At 54.3% G+C, this 25,108-nt stretch overlaps 1 protein-coding gene across 1 annotated transcript; it reads left to right on the plus strand.

The window, feature by feature from the left end:
* The first annotated feature begins 255 nt into the window (after window positions 1–255).
* SLC45A3 (solute carrier family 45 member 3) lies at window positions 256–23,714 on the plus strand. Its single transcript, XM_025390820.1, has 5 exons — window positions 256–476; window positions 16,736–17,137; window positions 17,997–18,782; window positions 19,480–19,745; window positions 21,906–23,714. The coding sequence occupies exons 2-5, from the start codon at window positions 16,966–16,968 to the stop codon at window positions 22,341–22,343; spliced, it is 1,662 nt and encodes a 553-aa protein (XP_025246605.1). The 5' UTR covers window positions 256–476; window positions 16,736–16,965; the 3' UTR covers window positions 22,344–23,714.
* The last annotated feature ends 1,394 nt before the right edge of the window (window positions 23,715–25,108 follow it).

Below are 25,108 nucleotides of genomic sequence, written 5' to 3' on the forward strand. Positions count from 1 at the left end.
GGTGCAGCTCTGCCTGGAGATCGGGTGGCCAGAATGGCACGCCTGGGTAATGGTCGCAGCAGACTGGCTCCCAGGAGGGGAGAGGAGGTGCCCCGCGAAGCCGGGTAGCTTTCACCTAAATGTTTGGTGGCAAGCGACAGAGGGGGCGGTGCCCTGCCCTAGGTAATGATAGGGCAGTCTGGGAGCCACGCGGGGGCTGCCCGTCGCGGCGCGGCTACAAAGCCAGCTTGGAGACCTCCCGCTTTCTTCCCCTGGGTACCAGCCCCACCCCTCTATCCCCCCTCGCAGCACCCCCCACCTCCGTCCCGCCTCGCCCCGCCCCCCTCCTGGCAGTCCCAGCGCGCATGCTCTCTCCCCCCGCGGAGTAACCTGGAGATTTAAAAGCCGCCGGCTGGCGCGTGTGGGGGGCAAGGAAAAGAGGGGGGAAACCAGTCTGTACGGGCTGGCTCCGGGTGACAGCCGCGCGCCTAGGCCAGGTAGGAGCGCGGCCCCTCCTCTCCCAGGGGTGAGGGTCCCGGCGCGGGAAAGGGAGCAGCAGTGCGCGGCCGAGCTCCGCGGTGTCGCGTGTTTTGCGCCTCGCGGGATGGGGCCGCGCCGTGGCCGTCCGGGGCGCTGCGCGCCGAGCCCAGCGCTAATCCCAGAGAAGGGCGCGTCCCACGCGTTCTGCCGTGGCGGGTGCCGAGTGCCCGGCGCCTGCACGGGTCCCCGCTGAGCTGTGCTTTCTTCCGCGGAGGGCGGGCAGGCAAGAGGTGCCCGCGCTGTCCCAGGCCGGGGGGCGGTGTGGGCGGGGAGCGGCCCCTCCCCGGAGCGCCGGGCCGGGTCGGGCCGGGCCAACGGCTGGCTGACCGGCCGCTCGCTCCTGTTGCAGCCTCCCGCGTCAGACTTTTCTTTGGAAAGTTGCGTTTATTTTCTTCTCTTGTCTGGGCTTCACCGGAAAGGGGCAGGATGAGTCACTGTGGCGCGCACAGTACGGGACTTGGGGGATTCGGGACGGGGGCCGACTGCCGCGGCGCCGCGGGGTGCTCAGGCCGGGTTCGACTTTCTTGAGGAAGAGTGAGAGTTAAGAGAGGAAAAGGGGACGGAGCCCTCTTGGACTTTAGACCTGGGGCGAGCTCTGGGTACAGAGTTGGGGCTGGACCATGTGTGTGTGTGTGTGTGCGCGTGTGTGTGTGTGTTACTGTGTCCCTTTTTCAGCCTCAGTTTCCCCCTCTGTGGGGAGAGAAAGGCCGCTGTTTTTTCCTCGCCTCCCTGGTCTCAGGTGGGGAAGGAGAGAGTGCTGCAAACGGCAAACAGGTGTGATGTGGTGGTACCTGGGCATCCCGTGCAGCTTCTCAGAGCTGTGGGCCTAAGCAGGCTTGCTGGAAAAGCCCCAGGGACCTGCAGGTTTTCTCCGGAGTGCGGGTCAGGCCTTCCTGTAGTCTTTCGCTCCCCCTACGCACTGCAGTCCTGTGAGTTGCTCTTGCCCTTGACCTCTGAATCAGTCTCCATCTTCCTGACAGACACTCTTGACCTGCTCAGCTTTTCCCCACCCCAGGGCATGTTCCCTATGCTTCCTCTTTTTCCAAGGGGCCAGAGTTGGGGGTAGGGAGGGGTTTGGCATGGTGGGTACCTGGTGAGGACTCGCCCTTCAGCTGTTACACAGACCCGATCCCAGTGGAGCAGGGACTAAGAATAGCCCAGCTGCTGTCTTGCTGCCCTGGAGTCTGCAGCCGGGCATTGCCAGTTGACCAGGGCCCAGAGTGACCCTTGCTGGGGTCCTGGAACCTTTGCTCAGGGGTGGGGTTGATGTCTTAGGGGCTTCGGACTACCTTTCCTGATGCACTTAGCGGATCTCCGTTCAGAGCAGAGACCACCTTGGTGTGGACTCACCTGCCCGAGGGCTGGGGAACAGGCTGGCCTGTGGGCTGGGAGTGGGAAGGGCCCGGGAGGCCCAGGCTAGACTGGAAGCCTGAGGAAACCCATAGAGCAGCATATTGTAGGGGTAAGTGGAACGTAATTTGAGGTCGCAGGCCATTCTGTTGGATCAGTCCCATTCCCTCATTCCTCCCTTATCTCCTCCCACCAGGCCTGTCGTGGAGCCAGGACTCTGTTATTCTGAAAGTGCTCAGAAAATGGAGCTTGAGTCAGCAGAATGAGTTTGAAGATAAAAATACAGCTGTGGATGAATGTACAGCTGTGGACAGATAGGCCCCAATTTAGTGGGTGTGTGTTAGGGGGAGTTTTCCTATGTATTCATGGAGTGTGTGGTGAACTTCCCCGTCCCTCCTGGCTCCCTGAATAACCTTGAAGGAGGAGGAGGAGTAGACAGTGATCCCTGGTGGTCTCCTGAGCCCCTTCCAGGCCACTGGGTGGTGGAGGGATAGTGGAGGCCTCCCTCCCGCTCTCCCCTTACCCAAACTGGAGCTCTCAGCCTGGGCAGGGCTGGTCTGAAGACTCAAAGTAAAGTTAACTTGAAGACTTTAAGCACTATCATCTGGACGTCACAGCCTGATAAGTCAACATTATGAATAAAAACCCAGACTATCAGATAGTTTCTTTTCTTTCTTTTTTTTTTTTTAGATGGAGTTTCACTCTTGTTGCCCAGGCTGGAGTGCAATGGCACGATCTCAGCTCCCTGCAGCCTCCCCTCCTGGGTTCAAGCGATTCTCATCCCTCAGCCTCCCAGGTAGCTGGGATTACAGGCGCCCACCACCACCATGCCTGGCTAATTTTTTGTATTTTTAGCAGAGACGGGGTTTCACCGTGTTAATCAGGATGGTCTCAATCTCCTGACCTCGTGATCCGCCCGCCTTGGCCTCCCAAAGTGCTGGGATTACAGGCATGAGCCACCGTGCCCCGCCTGAAAGACAGTTACTATATTGGCTGCTTCACTAGGTGAGCTCCACCAGCTTGGCAGGTTACTTAACCTCGTCCAAGCCTCAGTATCCCTGGCTGCAAAATGGGGATAATACTTACTGTATAGCTTTGTCAAGTAGATTATAACAGACATAAAATTTATAAACATATAATTATGTAATATATAAAGTCTAAAAATTATAGCTTTATTCACTATTATATATACAGTACTAAACTGTGTGTCTGACACATAGTAAGTGCTCAATAAATGTTAGTACCAACTATATATTATATCAATCATTTGGGACTGAATGGACAGCAGTGCCTAGCCTGGGACTCTCTTCTTGGGCCTTGCTCTTAAAAAACAAAACAAAACTCTGCTCTAGACCTTATTTCTTGGGTAGCAAGGTCTCCTGGACTTTGGGAAGTCCGTTGAGAGATAGAGCTTTGGCAAAATGATTTGAATCTGGTTTCCTCTTGTGCGAGTTATTTAAACTGTTTCAACTTCCTCCTCTGTAAAATGAGGATAATAGTACCTACCTCACAGTATTTCCAGGATTAAATAAGCTGATGTAGGTAAAGCTCTGAGCACAGCAGCTGCTTGTAAAAAGAGCTTGATAAATGTCAGCTGCTGTTATTTGGTGACAATGGAGCCAATCATTGTGGTTTACACTTAGAAACCAGAGTTTCTTAGCAAGGGAATTAGCCCATAGATAACTGTATGTAAGCTACGAAGGACACATCTGCAGTTGAACTTGTGGTCCTGTGCGAAGATCACACCAAGATTGGATGTCCGTGTCTCTCGTCTACTACTCTGCTACTGTGTGACTTGTATTTAATTAGTGCAGAAACCCCTACCCAGCCTACCTTCCCAGAGTATACCCCTCAGGCTGGAAAAGGGTACCATGGACATGAATGTATATCCTGAGAAGTTAAGAACCTTCTATGCAAACAGTTATTTGTTGTTGTTTTTAGGAAAACTGCATAGGGAGGGTGCCCTGAAATTGGGATTCTGCTCTGTCCTCCCTCCCCAACCCTTAGGATCTTTTGCACTGTTCTTTGGTGTCCAGAAAAAAAAAACCCAGCCTAGCTTTCTCTGAACAGTTAGTGGCCCTGTTTGCTGGGCAGCAGGGGTGGAGACTGGACCAGCTGGTACCAGGCCCAGTGTCTTGAACACTGATGCCACTCGACTCCCAGCAGTAGAGCTGGAGTGTTGAGCTTTGTCCAGTGTATTAAGTGTCCCTGCTTGGGCTAGGGAGGGGGGCAGCTGGTGACAGAGCCGTCATGGGATGCTCCTGATCCCTGGCCAGAACTTCCTGTTGAATCCTTTTTTCTACTACATGGTCTGTGTTTTCCCCTCCACGGGAAGAAATCCACAGTTTTGCCACCGGCCCTGACTGACTTGTGGAATCTCTTGCTTCTGAGGCTGGACATGGGCCTGCTTTCCCTGTTAGCCTCGACTTCATTGCCTGTAAAATGGAGATAAGATTCACCTTGCATGGTTATGGTGAGGATTAAATGTGATGTGCATATTCAGCCAAGCGCCTGCACATGCGAGGTGTTCCATAGATGTTTCCTTTCCCCTTCTTTGTTACTTCTGGAGATCACTTTCTGGGGAGCGGGGACCAGCCAGCAAGAAGGGGTTTGGAGGCCACCTCCTGGCACTGTAGTCTACAATCCCCAGTCACCATATCCAGGATAGACAGGATGCCCAGCCAGAGAGGATACCCTCGGGAGTAGCCAGCCCACAACAGCAGTTCTTGTCTTTCCCCTGTGGTCGCTGTGTGCCCCCCTGCCCCCTGGCCTTGCTAATCTCAAGTGTACTTTGAGTTGGCAAATAGTGTTCAAGCTAGGAGTGCCTGGCCCATCCCTAGGGATGTGGCAATTTAGATTCCCACTCCTGGCTCCTGTCCTTAGTGACCGGAGCACCCAGGTAGCTTGAACGTGGCCCTGCCTGGATCCCAGGCACACTGGTAAAATCACATCCGACGGGAATCCTGATTCAGCCTTTCCCATAGGCCTTCTATTGGGCACCAACTTTTCTCAGGGTCTGTGCTTCCTGCTTTCCAGGAGCTGAAGCACTAGTGGGAAGGACGGCAGTGGGGGAAGGACTGCAAATCCGAGACCCTGAGGACTGTGGGCAGCCTCCAACCCTGGGGACTGCCTGGTTAGAGCAGTTGAGATACAGCGGGGAGAGGAGATACTTGACTGCTTGGTTTCCAGGGGGCTGTGGAGGAGGTGTGAGATTTGAGCTGGGCAGGGCTCAGGTGGAAGGGAGAGGCAGTCCAGGAAGGGGAAGAAACCAGAGCCTGGTGACCACGTTGGAAGCAAAAACAAGCCCAGTGCTAATGAATTCTCTTATTTGGGGGCCCATGGAGGTATGCTGAATCATCTAGTGACACACAGATAGCCAGCCCAGATCTGAGATCAAAACCCAGTCTCATGATTTTGAGTCCGGTATTGTTTCCAGCACACCTCACTGGGGAGAGGCCAAAAGGAGGGGTGGGAGTGATTAGAAGTCCCAGGCTCCGGCTGGGCGCGGTGGCTCAAGCCTGTAATCCCAGCACTTTGGGAGGCCGAGACGGGAGAGGCTGGGATTACGGGCGTGAGCCACCGCGCCCGGCCTTGGGTTTTCATTTCTAAAGGCTCTTGTATCATGTAAAACTATGATCAAATAAATTTGTATGCTTTTCTCTCTCTCACTCTCTCTTTTTTTTTTTTTTTTGTAAACAGCGTCGATTTTGAGATGGCATCTCACTCTGTTGCCCTGCGCGATCTCGGCTCACTGCAACCTCCGCCTCCCAGGTTCAAGTGATTCTCATGCCTCAACCTCCTGAGTAGCTGGGATTATAGGCACGTGCCACCACACCCAGCTAATTTTTGTATTTTTAGTAGAGACAAGGTTTTACCATGTTGCCCAGGCTGGTCCCAAACTCCTGACCTCAAGTCATCCTCCTGCCTTGGCCTCCCAAAGTGCTGGGATTACAAGCGTGAGCCACTGCGACCAGCCTGTTATGCTTTTCTCTTGTTACCATATCTTTCGTTATAGAAGTGTCAGTTCTGACCTTTATGATGGGGAGGAAAAAAGGATCTCCCTCACCCCCACCCCTATATTGCATAGTACCTACCTGCTTATCCCCCAAGGCTAAGCAACATGGCCATTCCCACTAGGAAGCCCTGGAAGAACTGCATGTGCCCCCCACATTGGGTCCCCCCCCCATGGATTTGTGTCTTCACACTTGTGCCACCTCATTGCACACCGATTGCATTTTATCCCTTTTGCCAAAGGGAGCTGTGATCAGTTGTTTCTGTGTCCCCAGCACCTTCACAGCGAGCTTACGCACAACTGAGGCTCTGTGGTGGTGGGTGGGTGGGTGGGTGGGTTTCAGGGCTGTTTGACATTCCCGTAGTGGAGGTTAGGTTGCATGCGCTGAGGTATACTTCTAAGGGTCAGCAAGCTTGGGATCTTGAAATCAGAAAATGAGTTTCTTTGGGGGCCCACTCTTTCCTTGCCCACCACTGAGTGACTATTTTTGAGAACACACTTTCTGAGTACTGAGTCTGACTTGGAGCCCTCTGTTTATAAATGGGACTGATCACAGACTCTAGGACTCAGATCTAATAAAGCCTTACAGGCCACTGCGTTTGAAACCCTAGAGGTGGGACATGGCAGAAGTGGAACCAGCACTGTGGTCTGACTCTTGGTCCAGGGTGCTGCCCATCTGTAGGTTTGCACAGATCCTTAGTCTCCTGGCCTCTTTCCTGTATACCTCACCTCCTAAGGGAGGCCAGGCTAAAGGGAAGAGTAGGATTGGCTGTACATGGATAGGGAGAGCTGTCTAGCCTGGCTGACTGGCAAGGGTCAAGTTCAGTAGGAGGAAGGCCATTCAGGCTTCTCTTTTCAGGGGCTGTATGAAAAGGCAGGATTGCAGGGAAGGAAGTTCCAAGTGGCCTGGACGCTGTGCCAAGCTCCCTCTTACCCTCCCATGTTCCTATTCCCCTACCTTGGACCAAGGAATTTCTTGGTACTGCTGCCCCACCTTGTAGGGAAGCATTTATTGTGGCCCAAGGAGAGAATTCAGTTACTAATTTCTGCCAGGAACAGAGTCCAACTCTGGGAAGGACTAGGGAAGAGGGCAGTTCTGCCCCCAGATGTCCTGGTTACTCGGCTTACTTTCAGGTGACCGCTGACCCTTGGCACTCTGTTGGTGCCTGAGAGTGTGTGGGCAGGTAAAGGTTGGGGTAAGTGCAGTTGGGCATCCTTCTCCACCTCATTCCCCTTGACTCATTGGTAGGAGGCCATGAAAGTCCAAATACAAAGTAGGGATTTTATATTCCTATTTCACAAGGATGAACATGAATGCCTTCCTGAATGCCGTGTAGCCTCGTCAGTGAGCCCTTAGGGGGTAGCTGCTGGTGAAAAATCACCTACCCGGGGTAGGGGGTGCATGTGAGATCACCTGGCTGCACAGATGTAAAGAACCTTCGGCATTATCCAGATTAGCTCTAATTTTACGGATGTGGAAACTGAGTCCCAGAGAGGTGAGATGGCCTGTCTAGGGTACACAGCTCTTAAAAAAAAAAGTGGCTGAAACAGGACTGCTGTCTCCTGGCTCCCAGTTCAGAGCACCTTCCAGCATTTTCTTTTTTTTTTTTTTTTTTTTTTTTTCAGACGGAGTCTCGCTCTGTCGCCCAGGCTGGAGTGCAGTGGCCGGATCTCAGCTCACTGCAAGCTCCGCCTCCCAGGTTCACGCCATTCTCCTGCCTCAGCCTCCCGAGTAGCTGGGACTACAGGCGCCCGCCACCTCGCCCGGCTAGTTTTTTGTATTTTTTTAGTAGAGACGGGGTTTCACCGTGTCAGCCAGGATGGTCTCGATCTCCTGACCTCGTGATCCGCCCGTCTCGGCCTCCCAAAGTGCTGGGATTACAGGCTTGAGCCACCGCGCCCGGCCCAGCATTTTCAAATGGTTCGAATTTTCTGTTCAACCACTGTTTATTTGTGCAACCTTAGGCATGTTATGTTCTGAGACTGAGCTGTTCATCCTTGAATATGAATATTAAATACCTACCTTGGATTTGGAGTGTATGAATTATGAGTTATTGGAGAGAAGGTACAATATATCAAGTACCTAGCACATGCTAGACACCTCTGAGGCAGTTAGTAGGGGTCGGCCACTGTGTTCATTTTCCCTGTGGATGGAAATCGTGCTGTCTCATAACTATGGGATCTTTGTCCCACCTTCCACCTCCCTTCTCAGCCTTCCTCCAGCAGGCAGGTCTGCTGCAGTGACCTCTCCTCACCTGTTGGGGCCAGCACCTGGGGAGGCAGTTGCATTCTTGGCATTCCTCTTGCTGCTAGGGGCTGGAAGAGGCGCTGGTGCGGTGAGGGAGGCACATGGGTGAGAGGGGAATGGAAACCGAGAAGAAAATGTAGTTGGTTTCCCCTAACCACGGCTGCTCCTGTTTGGGAATGAGAAAGCCCTTCCTCCATTGAGGAGGCAACCAAAGAAGTGGCTGCCAGGAACTTTCATATCCTGTATCTCAAACACACTCCTCATCTATAAAGTTGGTGGTGTTAATCTAAGTTTCCGTGCCTGTAAAATGGGTATACTAATTGTACCCACCTCATCGGAGGGTTGGAAGACCAAGACGCATGGCAGAGTGCCTAGCATGTATTACAACCTTAATGTTGGCTGCTATTGTGCGTTTTCTTTTCTGTTTTGTGTGTTTGTGGTTTGTTTGTTTGAGACAGAGTCACCCTGTTGCCCAGGCTGGAGTGCAGTGTGGCACAATCTTGGTTCATTGCAACCTTGACCTCCCGGTTTCAAGCAATTCTCATGCCTCAGCCTCCCGAGTAGCTGGGATTACAGGTGTGTGCCACTATGCCTGGGCCTGGCTAATTTTTGTATTTTTAGTAGAGATGAGGTTTCACCATTTTGGCCAGGCTGATTTAGAACTTCTTGACCTCAGGTAATCCACCTGCCTCGGCCTCCTAGAGTGCTGGGATTACAGGCGTGAGCCACTGTGCCCGGCCTGCTATTATTCATTGTGGATGAGGAAACTGAGGCACGGGAGATGAAGTTACAGGCTCATGCAATTCTAATAAGTGGTGGAGCTGGCATGCAAACCCAGGTCAACCTGCAGAGTCTGCCAGGGTTTGGGGACGTCAGGATTCAGAGGGTTGTGGTCCCTCGGGTGGAAGAGAGCTCCGGGTTGAAGAGCCCTGCTGGTCCTGGTTTGGAGGGCATGTCCAGTGTGACCTTGGGTTGCAGCTGTTCTCAGAAACGAAGTGTGATCGGGAGGCCCAGGTGCCTGGAGTCAGACTGTGTCTATATTGACTGTCACCATGGGATTGCCAGGTGACCCTTGCATGCTTCAGCCCCAGCTTAGGCTGTCCAGGACTGACTCTGGCCAAGGTGAGGGTCAGGCCAGCCCCAGAATCCCTGTCACTGGGTAGGAGAGGGGAGGGGAGGGCAGTGCTGGCTCCAGGGACTGCCCCTCTGTCCCTTCCCCTCCCCTTCCCCCAATCTCCTCTGGCATTTGTTTCCTTTCCAAAGCTGGACTGGGGCTCTCAGACAGGGCAACAAAAGCCACTCTCCACCACGCCACTGCCACCTGTTGGGTTTTCACACATTGGGGGTGAGTGGGGGGAGGGAGCCGCTGCCCTTTTCCCAGTGTCTGTGGTGTGCCCCCTCTGCCCCCCTAGGGCCTGGGATTCTCTTTGCTGCCCGATGTGATGGGCTCAGGAGCCGGAGGGGGTGGGGGCCAGCAGCAGCTGGAAGGGGAATTGAGTGGGAAGGGCCTGGCGCTGGCAGTCGGAGAGAGTTTGATGGATTACTCTGCAGGCCGAGAGGTTTCTCCCTAATCCCCCTTTGTGTCCCGGCCTGCAGCCCCCTCACCCTCTCTGACAAGCTGCTAAGCAGAAGGCTTCCAGTCCCGGTGAAGAAAAGGCAGCTCAGCAGGGCGAACTCTAAATCCCTGGCCTCCGGGCCCTGGGGGAGGCAGGCACCAGGGAGCAAGTCCGGGGTGGGGCTGGGCTTCCCCATCCCACTGCTGGCCCTTAGTCTTTCTTAGGAGTCCCTGAGGTGGGGGGGCTTCATTCTGCGTGGGGTCCTTAGGTGCCCCTGGAAGCCCTGTGAGGTTGTGAGCCTCCGCTCTTTCTGCAAATCACTGTTTTTCTCTAGGGCAGGACTGGGGAAAGCAGAGCCCCTCACTGCTTTGGGAATGTTTGGCCCCAGAGAATGAAAGACTGAGTGGGTTGGGAGTCACCAAAGCCGTGGTTGTCTCATGCCATGTCCCTCCCGCCATCTCCGTGGCAGCCCAAGCACACAGCACCTCTCACAAGGGATCTGTCATGGGGAGCTCATTGTCTCACAAGAATGCTCATTTCCAGGTCTGGCTGGTACAGGCTGTTTCTCGGGTGTCCCCAAGGCTCCTGTGGAGCTGCTGTGAGGGTGGGGCTCATGTGGGGAGTGCAGTGTACCAGGTTTCATTAGGTAAGCTGACAGCATTGGTCCCCTGGGACTGGGGCGAGTTGGGGGTGGGTAGTGGGGATGAGGGCTGGGGAACCCCCAGACCTGAGAAGTCCGCTCCCTGTCCCCAACCTAGAGGACCCTGGAGAGCTCAGTTTGGAGCAAGGTGCTGGGGTCGCCCTTTTCTGCCATCTCACCGACCTGGGGCAGGGCAGCCTTGGTGGGGTGTGTGTCCGGGAGGTTGGCCCAGGGTGACCCCACCCGCTTTCCTCCGCTGAGTCATTATTCCTCGTGCCTCGCCAGCCCCCGGTTTCCCCTTCTGGGGGGAGGGCTGCGGGGTGGCTGTGAAGGGGAGAGGAGCCGCTTCTGAGGAGCCTGGGAGAAAGCAGCGGGTCTTTGTGAGTGTGCAGGGAACACGCAGGGTCGCCGAGCCTGCGGGGTCGGGGTGGGGGCTGCAGCCGTTTGATGTGCCTGGGTGGGGTTTGATGCTGGCCTGCATAAAGAAGCCTTAGAATTGCTGCCTGACACAGGCCCGGGGCGGGGGCTGCCCCCAGCCTGGGCTTCCACTGGCCTCTGTCTGTCAGCAGAGGGAATCTGCTCCCCCAGCTCCACCTCAGCCGTGCGGGGTGGCAGGATCCCCTTTGAAAGCCCTCAAAGGCCTCTTTATGCATCCCCCTCTGACCCTCCCTTCCGTTAGGGAGCTACCAGGGAGTGGGCTCGGGTCGGCTTTCCTCCTCCTCTGCCACTCTGGCTTCTGTATTTTGGACAAAGTTCAGGCCAAGTTTGTTCCTGTTGCTCAGTTTCATTTCCCCCAAAACTCCCTGCTCGGGGTCTGGTCTGAAGTGGGGGCTTTCCAATCCAGGAGGGTTTATCTGAGCCTCTCACCACCTTTGAGCCCGTAGGAGTTGCTCCCTCTGGAGTTGGGCCTGGAAAGTCCTCGGTGTGTGGGGAGCACGTGGGAGGAGGAGGACTGAAGCCCTCACCCTTGCTTCTACTGCCACCCCTTGCTCTTAGCCATTCATTCATTAGGTCCCTTTTCTTGCTGGGGCGTTACATATTGGGGTGCATAGGGGCATGTATCTCCCAGTACCTGGAGGGGAGCAGTGAGGATCCAGGTTCACTGACCTTGCCCAGGGCCCTCAGTCTCTGGGTTTTGATTCTGTTCCCCCAAGGATGAGGAAGGATGACCTGGGTAGAGCTCCAGAAAGGTTCCCAGAGGCCTTGGGTTTCCTCCAGCTTTCTTGCTCTCTTGCCATTGCTGGGCCCAGAGAGGAGGGGAGATGGTTGGAACTTGAGAAGGACTTGTCCTAGAAGGCTGCCTGTTCCTTGCCTTTCTGAGAGGTCAGCCCCTCCACTTCCTTCCTCTTCCTGCCCACTCCTTGCCAGGTGAACACTGTGAGGCTGGCTCTTCTGATTGATCTTGTCTTTGCCAGACAAAGTGTTCCAGGAGTAGTGGGGCAGGAGGATTTTAGAAGCATCTCCAAGACTGGAGGGTGTAGGGGAGAATTGGACCCTGTCCCCAGGAGGACGGGGGAGTTCCGCAGACTTGGGGTAGGAGGCGGGGTTCCAACTGATCTGTCACTTGCAAGCTTTGGCAAGAAGCTTGCCCTGGGGCTGCTGATGGGAGTGGTGGCCAGGAAAGTGGTACTGAAAGACTTCTTGTTCTCTGACCTCCCTGAGCCTGAGAACTGAGAAAGGCTGGGCTCCTCCATTTATGCTCCAGGGAAGGCGGCCCTGGAAGGGGGATGGCGAGCCGCTGGACTTAGTGCTCAGGAGTCCTTTGTGGTCTCCTTAGCCCGAGGACCCTGGAGTAGGGATGAAATGACAGGGACCGAGGCACTGGAAAGGATGCAAGGATAAGAAAAGGGGGCTTTGGAGGGCAGAGTGTGCTTATGGGCTTGGAACTCCTCAGGCAATTCTGAGCTGGGAAGAGTAAAGTCTGGGGGTGTCAAGAGGACTCTGGACCCCTGGGCAGAGTAGAACTCAAACAAGGGAGGACGGGCTCTGCAACCAAATACAGGGGTGCTTGAAGCCTGCCCCCTTCCTAGTCAAATCCTTTCCCCACCTGGCCCAACCCCTAGTTACCAGGTAAAGAATCTCTGGGTGGGGGTGGGGGGCATTGGAGAAAGACAACCCAGGAAGGGGGAAGCTGCTAATGAGCTCTCTGGGCTGTAGGAGGATGGTGGGGGGCACTCTTCTCTTTACCCCTTTCTTTTGTCTTTCCCATGTGGGCTAAGAAGGCTCCTGCTAATTCCTGGGGGGCCTGGGAACTGGATTAAGGGAGGGGCAAGGCAGGTGGGGTGATTAATGGTTGCTGGACAGCTGTGGTTTATTTTTATTTATTTGTTTTTTAGAGATCAAGTCTCACTCTGTTGCCCAGGCTGGAGAACAGTGGCATGATCATAGCTCACTTGCAGCCTTGAACTCCTGGACTCAGGAGATCCTCCCACCTCAGCCTCCTGAGTAGCTTGGATTATAGGTGCATGCCACCATGCCCAGCTAATTTTTATTTTTTATTTTATTTATTTATTATTTATTTTATTTTATTATTATTATTATTTTTTTGAGACGGAGTCTTGCTGTCTTGCCCAGGTTGGAGTGCAGTGGCGCGATCTTGGCTCACTGCAAGCTCCGCTGCCTCCTGGGTTCACACCATTCTCCTGCCTCAGCCTCCCGAGAAGCTGGGACTACAGGCGCCCGCCACCACACCCGGCTAATTTTTTTGTATTTTTAGTCGAGATGGGGTTTCACCGTGTTCGCCAGGATGGTCTCGATCTCCTGACCTCGTGATCCACCTGCCTCGGCCTCCCAAAGTGCTGGGATTACAGACGTGAGCCACCGTGCCCAGCCTATTTTTTATTTTATTTGAGATGGAGTCTTGCACTGTTGCAGGGGCTGAGGTGCAATGGCACAATCTTGGCTCACTGCAACTTCTGCCTCCCGGGTTCAAGTGATTCTCCTGCCAGAGCCTCTTGAGTAGCTAGGATTACAGGTGCCCGCCACCATGCCCAGCTATTTTTGTATTTTTAGTAGAGATGGAGTTTCGCTATGTTGGCCAGGCTGGTCTGGAACCCCTGACCTGGTGATCCGCCTGCCTCCGCCTCCCAAAGTGCTGGGATTATAGGCGTGAACCACCTATAATAGCCAGGTGTGGTAGTATGCCCAGCTATTCTATTTATTTTTCGAGACAGAATCTTGCTGTGTCACCCAGAGTGGAGTACAGTGGCATGACCTTGGCTCACTGCAACGTCCACCTCCCAGGTTCAAGTGATTCTCCTCCTTCAGCCTCCCAAGTAGTTGGGATTGTAGGCGCATGCCATCATGCCCAGCTAATTTTTGTATTTTTAGTAGAGATGGGGTTTCACCACGTTGGCCAGGCTGGTCTTGAACCTCCTGACCTCAGGTAATTTGCCTGCTTTGGCTTCCCAAATTGCTGGGATTATAGGCATGAGCCACTGTGCCCTGCCTATTTTATTTTTATTTTTGTAGAAACAGGGTCTTGCTATGTTGCCCAGGCTGTTCTTAAGCTCCTGTCCTCAAGCCATCCTCCCACTCCAGCCTCCCAAAGTGCTGAGATTACACATGTGAGCCACTGTGTCTGGCCTGCAAATTATTTTAAACAATAGGGAGCAGCCAGGACTTAGAGAATGGGTGCAGGTTATGGGCGAGGCTGGGTCTAACAAAGTCTCTGTTTGCTCAGGGAGGACCTGGTCTCCTGAAAACCCAGAGCAGGTTAGCATTCAGGGCCCTCCCAGAACAAGGGTGGGGAGTGGAATGGGCTGGAAGCCTTTGGCCACAGAATCCCTCCTCTTAGGCTGGATGGCACTGCCTCTTGGTCTCTGTGCTGTCTCCTGCTTTCCTTCTTGGGGGCACTGTGGAAATGCAGCAATGAGGGACTCAAGTTGAACCTACGACAGCTCAGCTAAGACTGAGGTCTGGCCTTCACCTTCCTTTTGAAGACAGTATGGGTCAGTATTTTACACACCTTCTCATGCCACCTCCATAGGAGGCCCTGTGCCCCATCCCAAAGGGTGAGTCTGACCAGGATTTAGGGGAGGAGGCTGCTGGTTGCCCAGCCTTATCTCAATTCCCTTCCTTCATGATCTGCCAGCTGCAAAGCCCCTGAAGGTGGTGGTGGAGTGAACAGACCTTACCCAGGATTGATAGCCATCTAATTTTTTTTTTTTTTTTTTTTAGGCAGCGTCTCCCTCTGTCACCCAGACTGGAGGCAATGTTCTGATCACTGCACACTGCACCCTTGACCTCCCAGACTCAAGCAATCCTCCCATCTCAGCCTCTTAAGTAGCTGGGACCACAGGTGCATACTACCACACCTGGCTAATTTTTAAATTTTTTGTAGAAAGGGGGTCTCGCTGTGTTGCCCAGGCTGGTCTTAAACTCCTGGGCTCAAGTGATCCTCCTGCCTTGGCCTCTCAAAGTTCTGAGATTACAGGCGTGAGCCACCACACTTGGTCCTGATTTCTCTGTGGCACAGCTCAGAGCACCCACAACACGCTTTGTAACATGCAAGGCCCCATGGGGCTTAGTATTATGTGAAAAGATAAGAGAAGTTGAAGTGCCTTTTATTATGAGGTGCTGAGATTGGCAGAGGGCATGAGTGGGGCCTGGGGTTGGTCTCTGGTGGAGGAGACTGGAGCCAGGCCCTCAGCCACTGTGGTCCTTGCACCAGAGTAGGTGCCCTTCAGTAGCATTTATGGGATTGAATTAGGGAGGAGAAGGAAGGTGCTCCAGCCACGAGTGCCAGGAAGCTCTGTCCCCTTCCTCTGTTTTGGGATGGATGACAGATAAGGAGCCTCCTGCCTTTCCTCACCAAGACTCACCCTCTGTAGTATCTACTCTTGATGTGTGACTTGGTTCCCTCTTTTGTAGTCACCTTTTCTTTTTTTTTTGAGATGGAGTTTTGCTCTTGTTGCCCAGGCTGGAGTGCAAATGCGTGATCTCGGCTCACCACAACCTCTGCCTCCCAGGTTCAAGCGATTCTCCTGCCTCAACCTCCCAAGTAGCTGGGATTACAGGCATGAGTCACCACACCTGGCTAATTTTGTATTTTTAGTAGAGACGGGATTTCACCATGTTGGGCAGGCTGGTCGCAAACTCTCGACCTTAGGTGATCTGCCCACCTTGGCCTCCCAAAGTTTATTTTTTTTGAGACGGGAGTCTTGCTCTGTTGCCCAGACTACAGTGCAGTGGCTCATTGCAACCTCCACCTCCCGGGTTCAAGCAGTTCTGCCTCTGCTTCCTGATTAGCTGGGATTACAGGCACCTGCCACCATGCCCGGCTAATTTTTGTGTTTTTAGCAGAGACAGGGTTTCACCATGTTGGCAAGGCTGGTCTTGAACTCCTGACCTCAAATGATCCACCTGCCTCGGCCTCCCAAAGTGCTAGAATTACAGGCATGTGCCACCACACCTGGCTTTTCATAGTCACTTCTAAGCAGAGGTGACTGCAGTGGGTGTATTGTCAGGGAGTAAGACTTGGAGGCCACTTGCTTGGCAGGGGAGATACAGGATGGTTCTCTTTGCACAGGAGGCAGGTATAGCAGGAAGGGGTGTGGGACTTCTCTGCTGAAAATTGAAAGGAGCACAGAAAAATTTCTTTCTCTGCCATTTAGGGAGCACAGAAGGGCTGCCCTGGAAGTGGCTGGGCATCCTGCCAGCTTGGGGGAGTCCCTGGTATCATTACAGGTGTTGCCAGGTGGTGTGGTTTCATGCCCCTGTGAGCTAGAACCTGGGGACGGCTCCACTCTCCCATGACAGTTGGACAGTCACGTGTGGGATTGTTTCTTCCCCTTGAACGTTCACCTCAGGGAGGAACTCAAGGTAGAGATTTTCAGGCCTTGGCTCATCCCAGGGAGCCTTCTCTAAGTTAAAACCCAACGTAACAAAACAGCCTCTCCTCCCTTTCCCCTTCATCCTGGTCTTTGGGGTTAGGGGTTGTGGTGCAGTGTGGCTTATGGCCAAGCAATGTGGAATAGGAAGTGTTACTCTTAACAAATGGGAATTGAACACCCCAGGTTTGGGGAGTAGAAAGAGAAAAGCAAACAAACCAGGCCTGGCAGAGGGTCTCCGGGGGCACCTTGCTAGCTGGTTTGATTGCTACCCCCTCCCCTCCCCAGTACTAACAGGGAAGGGCAATTGTAGATTTTTCAAAACAGAGAACAACCAACATCTGTTTGGCTCTGGAGAGTGCTGAGGTTTAAAAAATCATATTTACCTTATTAATTATGTCAGCCTTAGGCTAATATTAACATGCATTTCCTGACTGGGCAGCAGGGGGTGGCACCTTGGTGGCAGGGCCAATCGCCAGCCTGTGAATGATCAGGATCCAGACAATTTAGAGCAAATCCTGGAGACCTGGCTCCCAGAACTTAACACCCCGTGTGCTTGTGATTGCCCCGCCCTTTTAGGATCTGAGTGATGAGATGTGTCCCCACTGAGGTGCCCCACAGCAGCAGGTGTTGAGCATGGGCTGAGAAGCTGGACCGGCACCAAAGGGCTGGCGGAAATGGGCGCCTGGCTGATTGCTAGGCAGTTGGCGGCAGCAAGGAGGAGAGGCCGTGGCTTCTGGAGCAGAGCGGAGACGAAGCAGTTCTGGAGTGCTTAAACGGCCCCCTGAGCCCTACCCGCCTGGCCCACTATGGTCCAGAGGCTGTGGGTGAGCCGCCTGCTGCGGCACCGGAAAGCCCAGCTCTTGCTGATCAACCTGCTAACCTTTGGCCTGGAAGTGTGTTTGGCCGCAGGCATCACCTATGTGCCACCTCTGCTGCTGGAAGTGGGGGTAGAAGAGAAGTTCATGACCATGGTGCTGGGTGAGTCACAACATCCTCCTTCCTTCCTGTTCCAGATACGTGCCACCTGGGATGTGGGGCAGGCGTACCTCTGCCCTGGGAGCTGCTTGGAGGGAGAGGTGGTCTGCTGGGAAGGCATTGCTAGGCAGGAGGGTGACCCTGGGCTGAGGGGGCACACCAAGAGAAAGAAGAGAATATCAAGGACATACCCTAGTCACCTCTGGATCCCTGGTCCTGCACAGTGCCTGGCTCATAGGAGACACTGGAGAAAGGCTCCTAACCTTTGGCTAGCCCTTTTATAATTTACAGCGATTATCTCATTCAATGTTTACAACTACCATTTGAGGTGATCCATTTTACAGAGAAGGAAGCAGAGGCTTTTAAGAGGTTAGGTAAGCCTTAGCCGAAGCCAAATAGCAGCTGAACAGTAGAGCTGGGACTCCATCAAGGTCTCCCAGCTGGGGCTTGCTCCTACCCCTAGGGCAAGCTTCTGACTCTGCAGATAAATTCTGCAAAAGCCACAGAAGGCAAGTAGTCACCATTGTGTGACAACCCCTCACCCCCAGGGAGAGGTGTCCCTCTGAGGATTGCAGGCTCTGGAGTCACACTGCTTGTTGAAACACTGCCTCTTACCCTCCCTAGGTCTGTGCCCTTGAATAAATATCACTTCTTAGTTGCTCCATGCCTCAGTTTGTCCATCTGAAAATGGGGGCATCTGTAATGCCTGTGTTATGAGGAGTAAATTACAGCATCCCTGGGAAGATGTAGCACAGTGTCGAGTACGGAATGTTATTTCCATCCTTCTCACAGAGCTTGGGTCCCCTTCCCCTTGCCCTTTACTGGTCCCAGCCATTGACTCATACTACTTCCCTTCTTGCAGGCATCGGTCCAGTGCTGGGCCTGGTCTCTGTCCCGCTCCTAGGCTCAGCCAGTGACCACTGGCGCGGACGCTATGGCCGCCGGCGGCCCTTCATCTGGGCGCTGTCCTTGGGCATCCTGCTGAGCCTCTTTCTCATCCCAAGGGCCGGCTGGCTGGCAGGGCTGCTGTGCCCGGATCCCAGGCCCCTGGAGCTGGCACTGCTCATCCTGGGCGTGGGGCTGCTGGACTTCTGTGGCCAGGTGTGCTTCACTCCACTGGAGGCCCTGCTCTCTGACCTGTTCCGGGACCCGGACCACTGTCGCCAGGCCTACTCCGTCTATGCCTTCATGATCAGTCTTGGGGGCTGCCTGGGCTACCTCCTGCCTGCCATTGACTGGGACACCAGTGCCCTGGCCCCCTACCTGGGCACCCAGGAGGAGTGCCTCTTTGGCCTGCTCACCCTCATCTTCCTCACCTGCGTAGCAGCCACACTGCTGGTGGCCGAGGAGACAGCACTGGGCCCCGCCGAGCCAGTGGAAGGGCTGTCTGCCCCCTCCCTGCCGTCCCACTGCTGTCCGTGCTGGGCCCGCCTGGCTTTCCGGAACCTGGGCGCCCTGCTTCCCCGGCTGCACCAGCTGTGCTGCCGCATGCCCCGCACCCTGCGCCGGCTCTTCGTGGCTGAGCTGTGCAGCTGGATGGCACTCATGACCTTCACGCTGTTTTACACGGATTTCGTGGGCGAGGGGCTGTACCAGGGCGTGCCCAGAGCTGAGCTGGGCACCGAGGCCCGGAGACACTATGATGAAGGTAAGGCCTCAGCAGCCAGCAGAGGCGGGTGTGGGAGCCGCCCACCAGAGACGACACTTGGGGTTGTGTCTGGGCTGGTGCCTCTCCATCCTGGCCCTTCTCTGTCAGGAAAGTGGGGATGGACCCAGTCTGCACACACAGCTCCTCACGGGTGTGGAACATCTCTGCCTGCAGTTTCAGGAGGGCCTCTGGCTGCTCTAGGAGTTTGATCAGAGTCATTGCCCCAGTTTGACAGAAGGAAAGGTGGAGCTTATTCAAAGTCTTGAGGGAGTGGAGGAGTCAAGGCTGGATTTTAGACCTGCCTGGTTCCAGCCGCAGTGTTGCCTCTCCTCCCCCGACGACTTTCCAAATAATCTCACCAGTGCCTTCCAGGTGTCCTAGAATCGTCTTGAAGCCTATGGCTATCTGTCTTTGTGTTCCCTCTCACCCTCCTGTCCCCACAGCTGAGACTCCCAAGAAACCTTCGGACCACCTTCCTCTGCCTTCAGCGAGGGGCTTTGCCCACATTCTCTGAGGGTCAGGGGAAGAACCTGGACTCCCATTGCTACAGGTAGAAAGGGGAAGGGTGCTGGGGAGCAGGGCTGGTCCACAGCAGGTCTTGTGCAGCAGGTGCCTGTGGTCCCGCCTTCTCATCTCCTCAAGACTGCGCGTACCCTTCCCTGCCAGGCCCTGTCTGATGGCCTCTCTCCCTCTGCAGGCGTTCGGATGGGCAGTCTGGGGCTGTTCCTGCAGTGCGCCATCTCCCTGGTCTTCTCTCTGGTCATGGACCGGCTGGTGCAGCGATTCGGCACTCGAGCAGTCTATCTGGCCAGTGTGGCAGCTTTCCCTGTGGCTGCCGGTGCCACGTGCCTGTCCCACAGCGTGGCTGTGGTGACGGCTTCAGCCGCCCTCACTGGGTTCACCTTCTCAGCCCTGCAGATCCTGCCCTACACACTGGCCTCCCTCTACCACCGGGAGAGGCAGGTACTCATTGGCTGGTGGGTGGAGTCAGGGTGGGAGGGGTGGTCTGGGTTTTTGGGAGGCCCACTAGCCCAGAACCTGATACCTGGCAAGGAACTTGGGAGAAGGCTTCTTTGAATCAGAGAGGAAGCTCATCCTAGCCCCAGGGCCAGAGGCTTGGTCTGCAGAAGAGTGTAGATTAGATTCTGGGAATGACTTCCTGGGGTCAGGACTGTGTAGCACTTGAATGGATGATTGCAGGAAATGCAAAACCATTAGCGGGAATCCCGAAGAGTCAGGCCAGCAGGAGCCCTAGGTTTCTAGGCTGGTTGTTCTATGAAGAGGCAGGGCGCTAGATCGGATGACCCCTGTCAGCCTCAGCAGATGCGAGTGGGAATGGTCCGTCCTTAGCAACACCTCTTTCTTCAGGGAGCAGCAACCTGACTTAGCCTGTGTCCTACTCTGGTCTGTAGATAGGGCAGGCTCCTTCCTACCCACTTCCTTTCTGGCTTTTCTAATTCCCTTTTCTTTTCCTGCCTCCCTTTCCCCTTCCCCTTGCCCCATGGCAGATATCTGAGCTTGACACCTGACCCACTCACTTGGGCACTGTGTGAGTCGTGGGGACCTCCTGCTTGGTCGGCCCTACACTAACCAGCCCTCCAGGGGCCCCCTTCCTTGGGAAGCTACCTAACCCAGGCAGTGTGGTTACCCTGTCCCCTCCAGTGACCTCACTGAGCTACAACCCTGGGTGCTGGACTCTGCCTTGAAGGGCATGCAGTTGGGGTGTCCCAAGGGAGGAGGAGATGCAGGCCTGCTCTCAGAGAGCTCTCAGACTGTAGGGAAGACCTGCCCCTGCCTCTCACAGCACTTGAGGAGGAGTAGGTAAGTTTGTAGCTCAGAGGCTGGTTAACTAAGCAGGTAGCTGCAGGGGTGAGAGGTATGGAGGGGAGGGGCTAAAGTTTTGGTTAGGGGAGCCTGGTCCCTGAGACCCCTGTTAGCCCACTGATAACCTTCAACCTTCACTCTTCTGCTTGCCTGGGCTGGGGGCAGGGGGCTGGCAGCAGCAGCCAGGCCTGAGTGTGTGCCATCGTGCCAGGGAACGTTCTGGGGCTAGCCATCTTTTCCAGATGCAGCAGCATGTCTATCCTTGGACCACTCCAGACTCCAGCCTTAGCAGACATTCCTGGGGTGGCAGGCAGGAAGGAGAAGTCCTGGGAGGCCCCTTCCTAACAGCAGCTGATGGCAGACTTGGCACTGCACGCTGTCTGCCTGTTCCTTTACCCACTTGTTGAGCTGTATGGTGAGCTGTGGGCTTCCCTGGTGTCAGGTTTGAACTTTGCCATGGCTCCTAGCTCGCAAATGCAGCCAACTCAACTCTTCTGGCATGGAGACAATGTTGGATAAGACCTGGCCTTGTCCTTAAATAGGAGGCTCTAGGCCATCAAGGGCAGGGGTTGTGGGGATGCTGGTCGACCAGTCACTCTGATCTAAGTCAGACAGGAAGGAAGTAGGAAGCCTTCAACATTAGCACAGCTGGGGCTGGAGGAGGTGGGAAGAGGGGCATTCCTCCTGCTTGAGGTCTACTGGATTCTCCCTGCCCCAAGGCTGAGGACAAGGGAGCGCATGGCAGGGCAGCTACCCTAGTGGCATCTGGGATGCCAGAGAGGCAGAGCTTCTATGCACAGGGCAATGAGGATTTCCAGATTTCAAAGCGGAGGGCAGGCAGGAAGGAAGGTTAGGAGAGCCGCGTGGCGTTTGGGCTATCAGGGGCCCTGCCTTGGCTTTTGTTCCTCTATTCTGTGCATCTCCTCCCACCATCTTCATTCCCCCTGTGTCTTTTCCTTACCTTGGAGCTCTGTTCTCTCTTTGACTTGTGGTATTGAGTTTGTCTGCCTCTTACCTGTTCTAAGAGGCTAGAGGAGACCTAGACTTTGGGGTTCACATTTTGTCCCCGCCCCACCCATTACCCTTCTCCCACTCTTGAGGAAGGGTCCTGGTTAGACCTGCACCAACTAAGGTCTTCATCTTCTCTCCTGCTCCTGATTCTCATGAAGCCCCATTGCCTGTGTTTTTCCGGCCCCTGGGGTGGAGGTGAGGGTCCAGTCTCACAGCTGGGGGGCATGGGGGGCCCAGTGCTGGGTACACACCTGTCCTCTTCCCCTTTCCTTCACCCCTCCGCCTTAGGTGTTCCTGCCCAAATACCGAGGGGACGCTGGAGGCACTAGCAGTGAGGACAGCCTGATGACCAGCTTCCTGCCAGGCCCTAAGCCTGGAGCTCCCTTCCCTAATGGACACGTGGGTGCTGGAGGCAGTGGCCTGCTTCCGCCTCCACCTGCGCTCTGCGGGGCCTCTGCCCGCGATGTCTCTGTACGTGTGGTGGTGGGTGAGCCCACCGAGGCCAGGGTGGTTCCGGGCCGGGGCATCTGCCTGGACCTCGCCATCCTGGATAGTGCCTTCCTGCTGTCCCAGGTGGCCCCGTCCCTGTTTATGGGCTCCATCGTCCAGCTCAGCCAGTCTGTCACTGCCTATATGGTGTCTGCTGCAGGCCTGGGTCTGGTTGCCATTTACTTTGCTACACAGGTAGTATTTGACAAGAGTGACTTGGCCAAATACTCGGTGTAGAAAACTTCCAGCACATTGGGGTGGAGGGCCTGCCTCACTGGGTCCCAGCTCCCCACTCTTTGTTAGCCCCATGGGGCTTCCGGGCTGGCCGCCAGTTTCTGTTGCTGCCAAAGTAATGTGGCTCTCTGCTGCCACCCTGTGCTGCTGAGGTGCATAGCTGCACAGCTGGGGGCTGGGATATCCCTCTCCCTTCTCCCCAGTCTCTAGGGCTGCCTGACTGGAAGCCTTCCAAGGGGGTTTCAGTCTGGACTTCTACAGGGAGGCTAGAAGGGCAGGGCATTTGATTTGCTCCATGCACTGGAATGTGGGGACTCTGCAGGTGGATTACCCAGGCTCAGGGTTAACAGCTAGCCTCCTGGCTGAGACATACCTAGAGAAGGGGTTTTGGGAGCTGAGTAAACTCAGTCACCTGGTTTCCCACCTCTAAGCCCCCTTAACCTGCAGCTTCGTTTAATGTAGCTCTTGCATGGGAGTTTCTAGGATGAAACACTCCTCCGTGGGGTTTGAACGTATGAAAGTTATTTGTAGGGGAAGAGTCCTGAGGGGCAACACACCAGGTCCCCTCAGCCCACAGCACTGCCTTTTTGCTGATCCCCCGACTCTTACCTTTTATCAGGACGTGGCCTATTGGTCCCTTTGTTGCCATCATAGGGACACAGGCATTTAAATATTTAACTTATTTATTTAACAAAGTAGAAGGGAATCCATTGCTAGCTTTTCTGTGTTGGTGTCTAAGATTTGGGTAGGGTGGGATCCCCAACAATCAGGTCCACTGAGATCACTGGTCATTGGGCTGATCATTGCCAGAATCTTCTTCTCCTGGGGTCTGGCTCCTCAAAATGCCTAACCCAGGACCTTGGAAATTTTACTCATCCCGACTGATAATTCCAAACGCTGTTACCCAAGGTTAGGGGGCTGAAGGAAGGTGCAGGGTGGGGCTTCAGGTCTCAACAGCTTCCCTAACCACCCCTTTTCTCTTGGCCCAGCCTGGTTCCCCCCACTTCTACTCCCCTCTACTGTCTCTAGAACTGGGCTGATGAAGGCACTGCCTGAAATTTCCCTCACCCCCAACTTTCCCCACTGGCTCCACAACCCTGTTTGGAGCTGTTGCAGGACCAGAAGCACAAAGTGTGGTTTCCCAGGCCTTTGTCCATCTCAGCCCCCCAGAGTATATCTGTGCTTGGGGAATCTCACACAGAAACTCAGGAGCACCCCCTGCCTGAGCTAAGGAGGTCTTATCTCTCAGGGGGGTTTAAGTGCCGTTTGCAATAATGTCTTATTTATTTAGCGGGGCAAATATTTTATACTGTAAGTGAGCAATCAGAGTATAATGTTTATGGTGATGAAATTAAAGGCTTTCTTATATGTTTATTGGCATGTGTTTCTTTTATGAGGGAAAGACCAGATCTTTCTACAACATTCTTAACTCCCTGTTCAGGGGGCCCTTTGGCTTTTGGCAGGTTCACTTCCCAGTAGCCACCAGCAGGTGGAGGCATAGACCAGCATTCTTTGTGTCAGTTGCCAATTGGGTGGGGCGGTGCTGCACCTTGGACTGGGGGGTTTGGGAGTTGGGGAGAGGGGGTCTGGAAGAGTCTGAAGTGTGGGACAATGGTGGCATTTTTCATCTAAAAGACCCCAGAGTAGGGCTGGGTATGATGACTCACGCCTGTAGTGCCAGCACTTTGGGAGGCTGAGGCAGGTGGATCACTTGAGGTCAGGAGTTTGAGACCAGCCTGGCCAACATGATGAAACCCCGTCTCTACTGAAAATATAAAAATTTAGCCAGGTGTGGTGGTGTGTGCCTGTGATCCCAGCTACTTGGGCGGCTGAGACACGAGAATTGCTTGAACCCAGGAGGTGGAGGTTGCAGTGAGCCTAGATCGTGCCATTGCACTCCAGCCTCGGAAACAAGAGTGAAACTCTGTCTCAAAAAATGAAAAAAAAAAAAAATAAAGGCTCCATAGTGTGGCCAGGAGATGGAACAAGCACCCATCACCCACAGCATGGGAACAGGGAATGCACTTGGCATGTGCACGATGAGGCTTTTGACCCTACTATGCATTGGTTCATGCCCCTTCCCCTCTCTTCCACCATCATGCCAGGCCCAGGTCAAACTCAGAGTCTTCCCTGCCCTGCCATCTCCCCAATGCCTCCAGCCTTGACTGGCTTTCCAGTTCCTTAAATTTCCAAGAGTTCAGTTCCGTGAATACCTGTGCAAGGGCTTGTTTTGCTTATTTTTTTAAAAAGGTTCTACATTTAACTTTTTTGTTATGGCGAATTTTAAATGTACACAAGTAAGGAGCCAGAATATAAAGAACCAAGCTGCAACAGTTATTAACATTCTGCCCCTTTGTTTCATCTATCTGCCTTCCCCCCTATCCCCTAGGGTATTTTTTTTTTTTTTTTTTTTGAGACGGAGTTTCGCTCTATCGCCCAGGCTGGAGTGCAGTGGCCAGATCTCAGCTCACTACAAGCTCTGCCTCCCGGGTTCACGCCATTCTCCTGCCTCAGCCTCCCAAGTAGCTGGGACTACAGGCGCCCGCCACCTTGCCCGGCTAGTTTTTTTTTTTTTGTACTTTTTAGTAGAGACGGGGTTTCACCATATTAACCAGGATGGTCTCGATCTCCTGACCTCGTGATCCGCCCGTCTCGGCCTCCCAAAGTGCTGGGATTACAGGCTTGAGCCACCGCGCCCGGCCTCCCCTAGGGTATTTTTAAAGCATGTGTCAGACAATTTAGTTTCACCTGTATATACTTTGTATGTG

The sequence above is a fragment of the Theropithecus gelada genome, chromosome 1 (assembly GCF_003255815.1).
Source record: "Theropithecus gelada isolate Dixy chromosome 1, Tgel_1.0, whole genome shotgun sequence".
Lineage (NCBI taxonomy): Eukaryota > Metazoa > Chordata > Mammalia > Primates > Cercopithecidae > Theropithecus > Theropithecus gelada.

Bases quoted from the DNA above. Each gene is read 5' to 3' on its own strand.
- SLC45A3 (XM_025390820.1), top strand. From the start codon at position 16,966: ATGGTCCAGAGGCTGTGGGTGAGCCGCCTGCTGCGGCACCGGAAAGCC. The intron at 17,138-17,996 runs GTGAGTCACAAC...CCCTTCTTGCAG, and splicing joins GTTCATGACCATGGTGCTGG to GCATCGGTCCAGTGCTGGGC. The intron at 18,783-19,479 runs GTAAGGCCTCAG...CTCCCTCTGCAG, and splicing joins CCGGAGACACTATGATGAAG to GCGTTCGGATGGGCAGTCTG.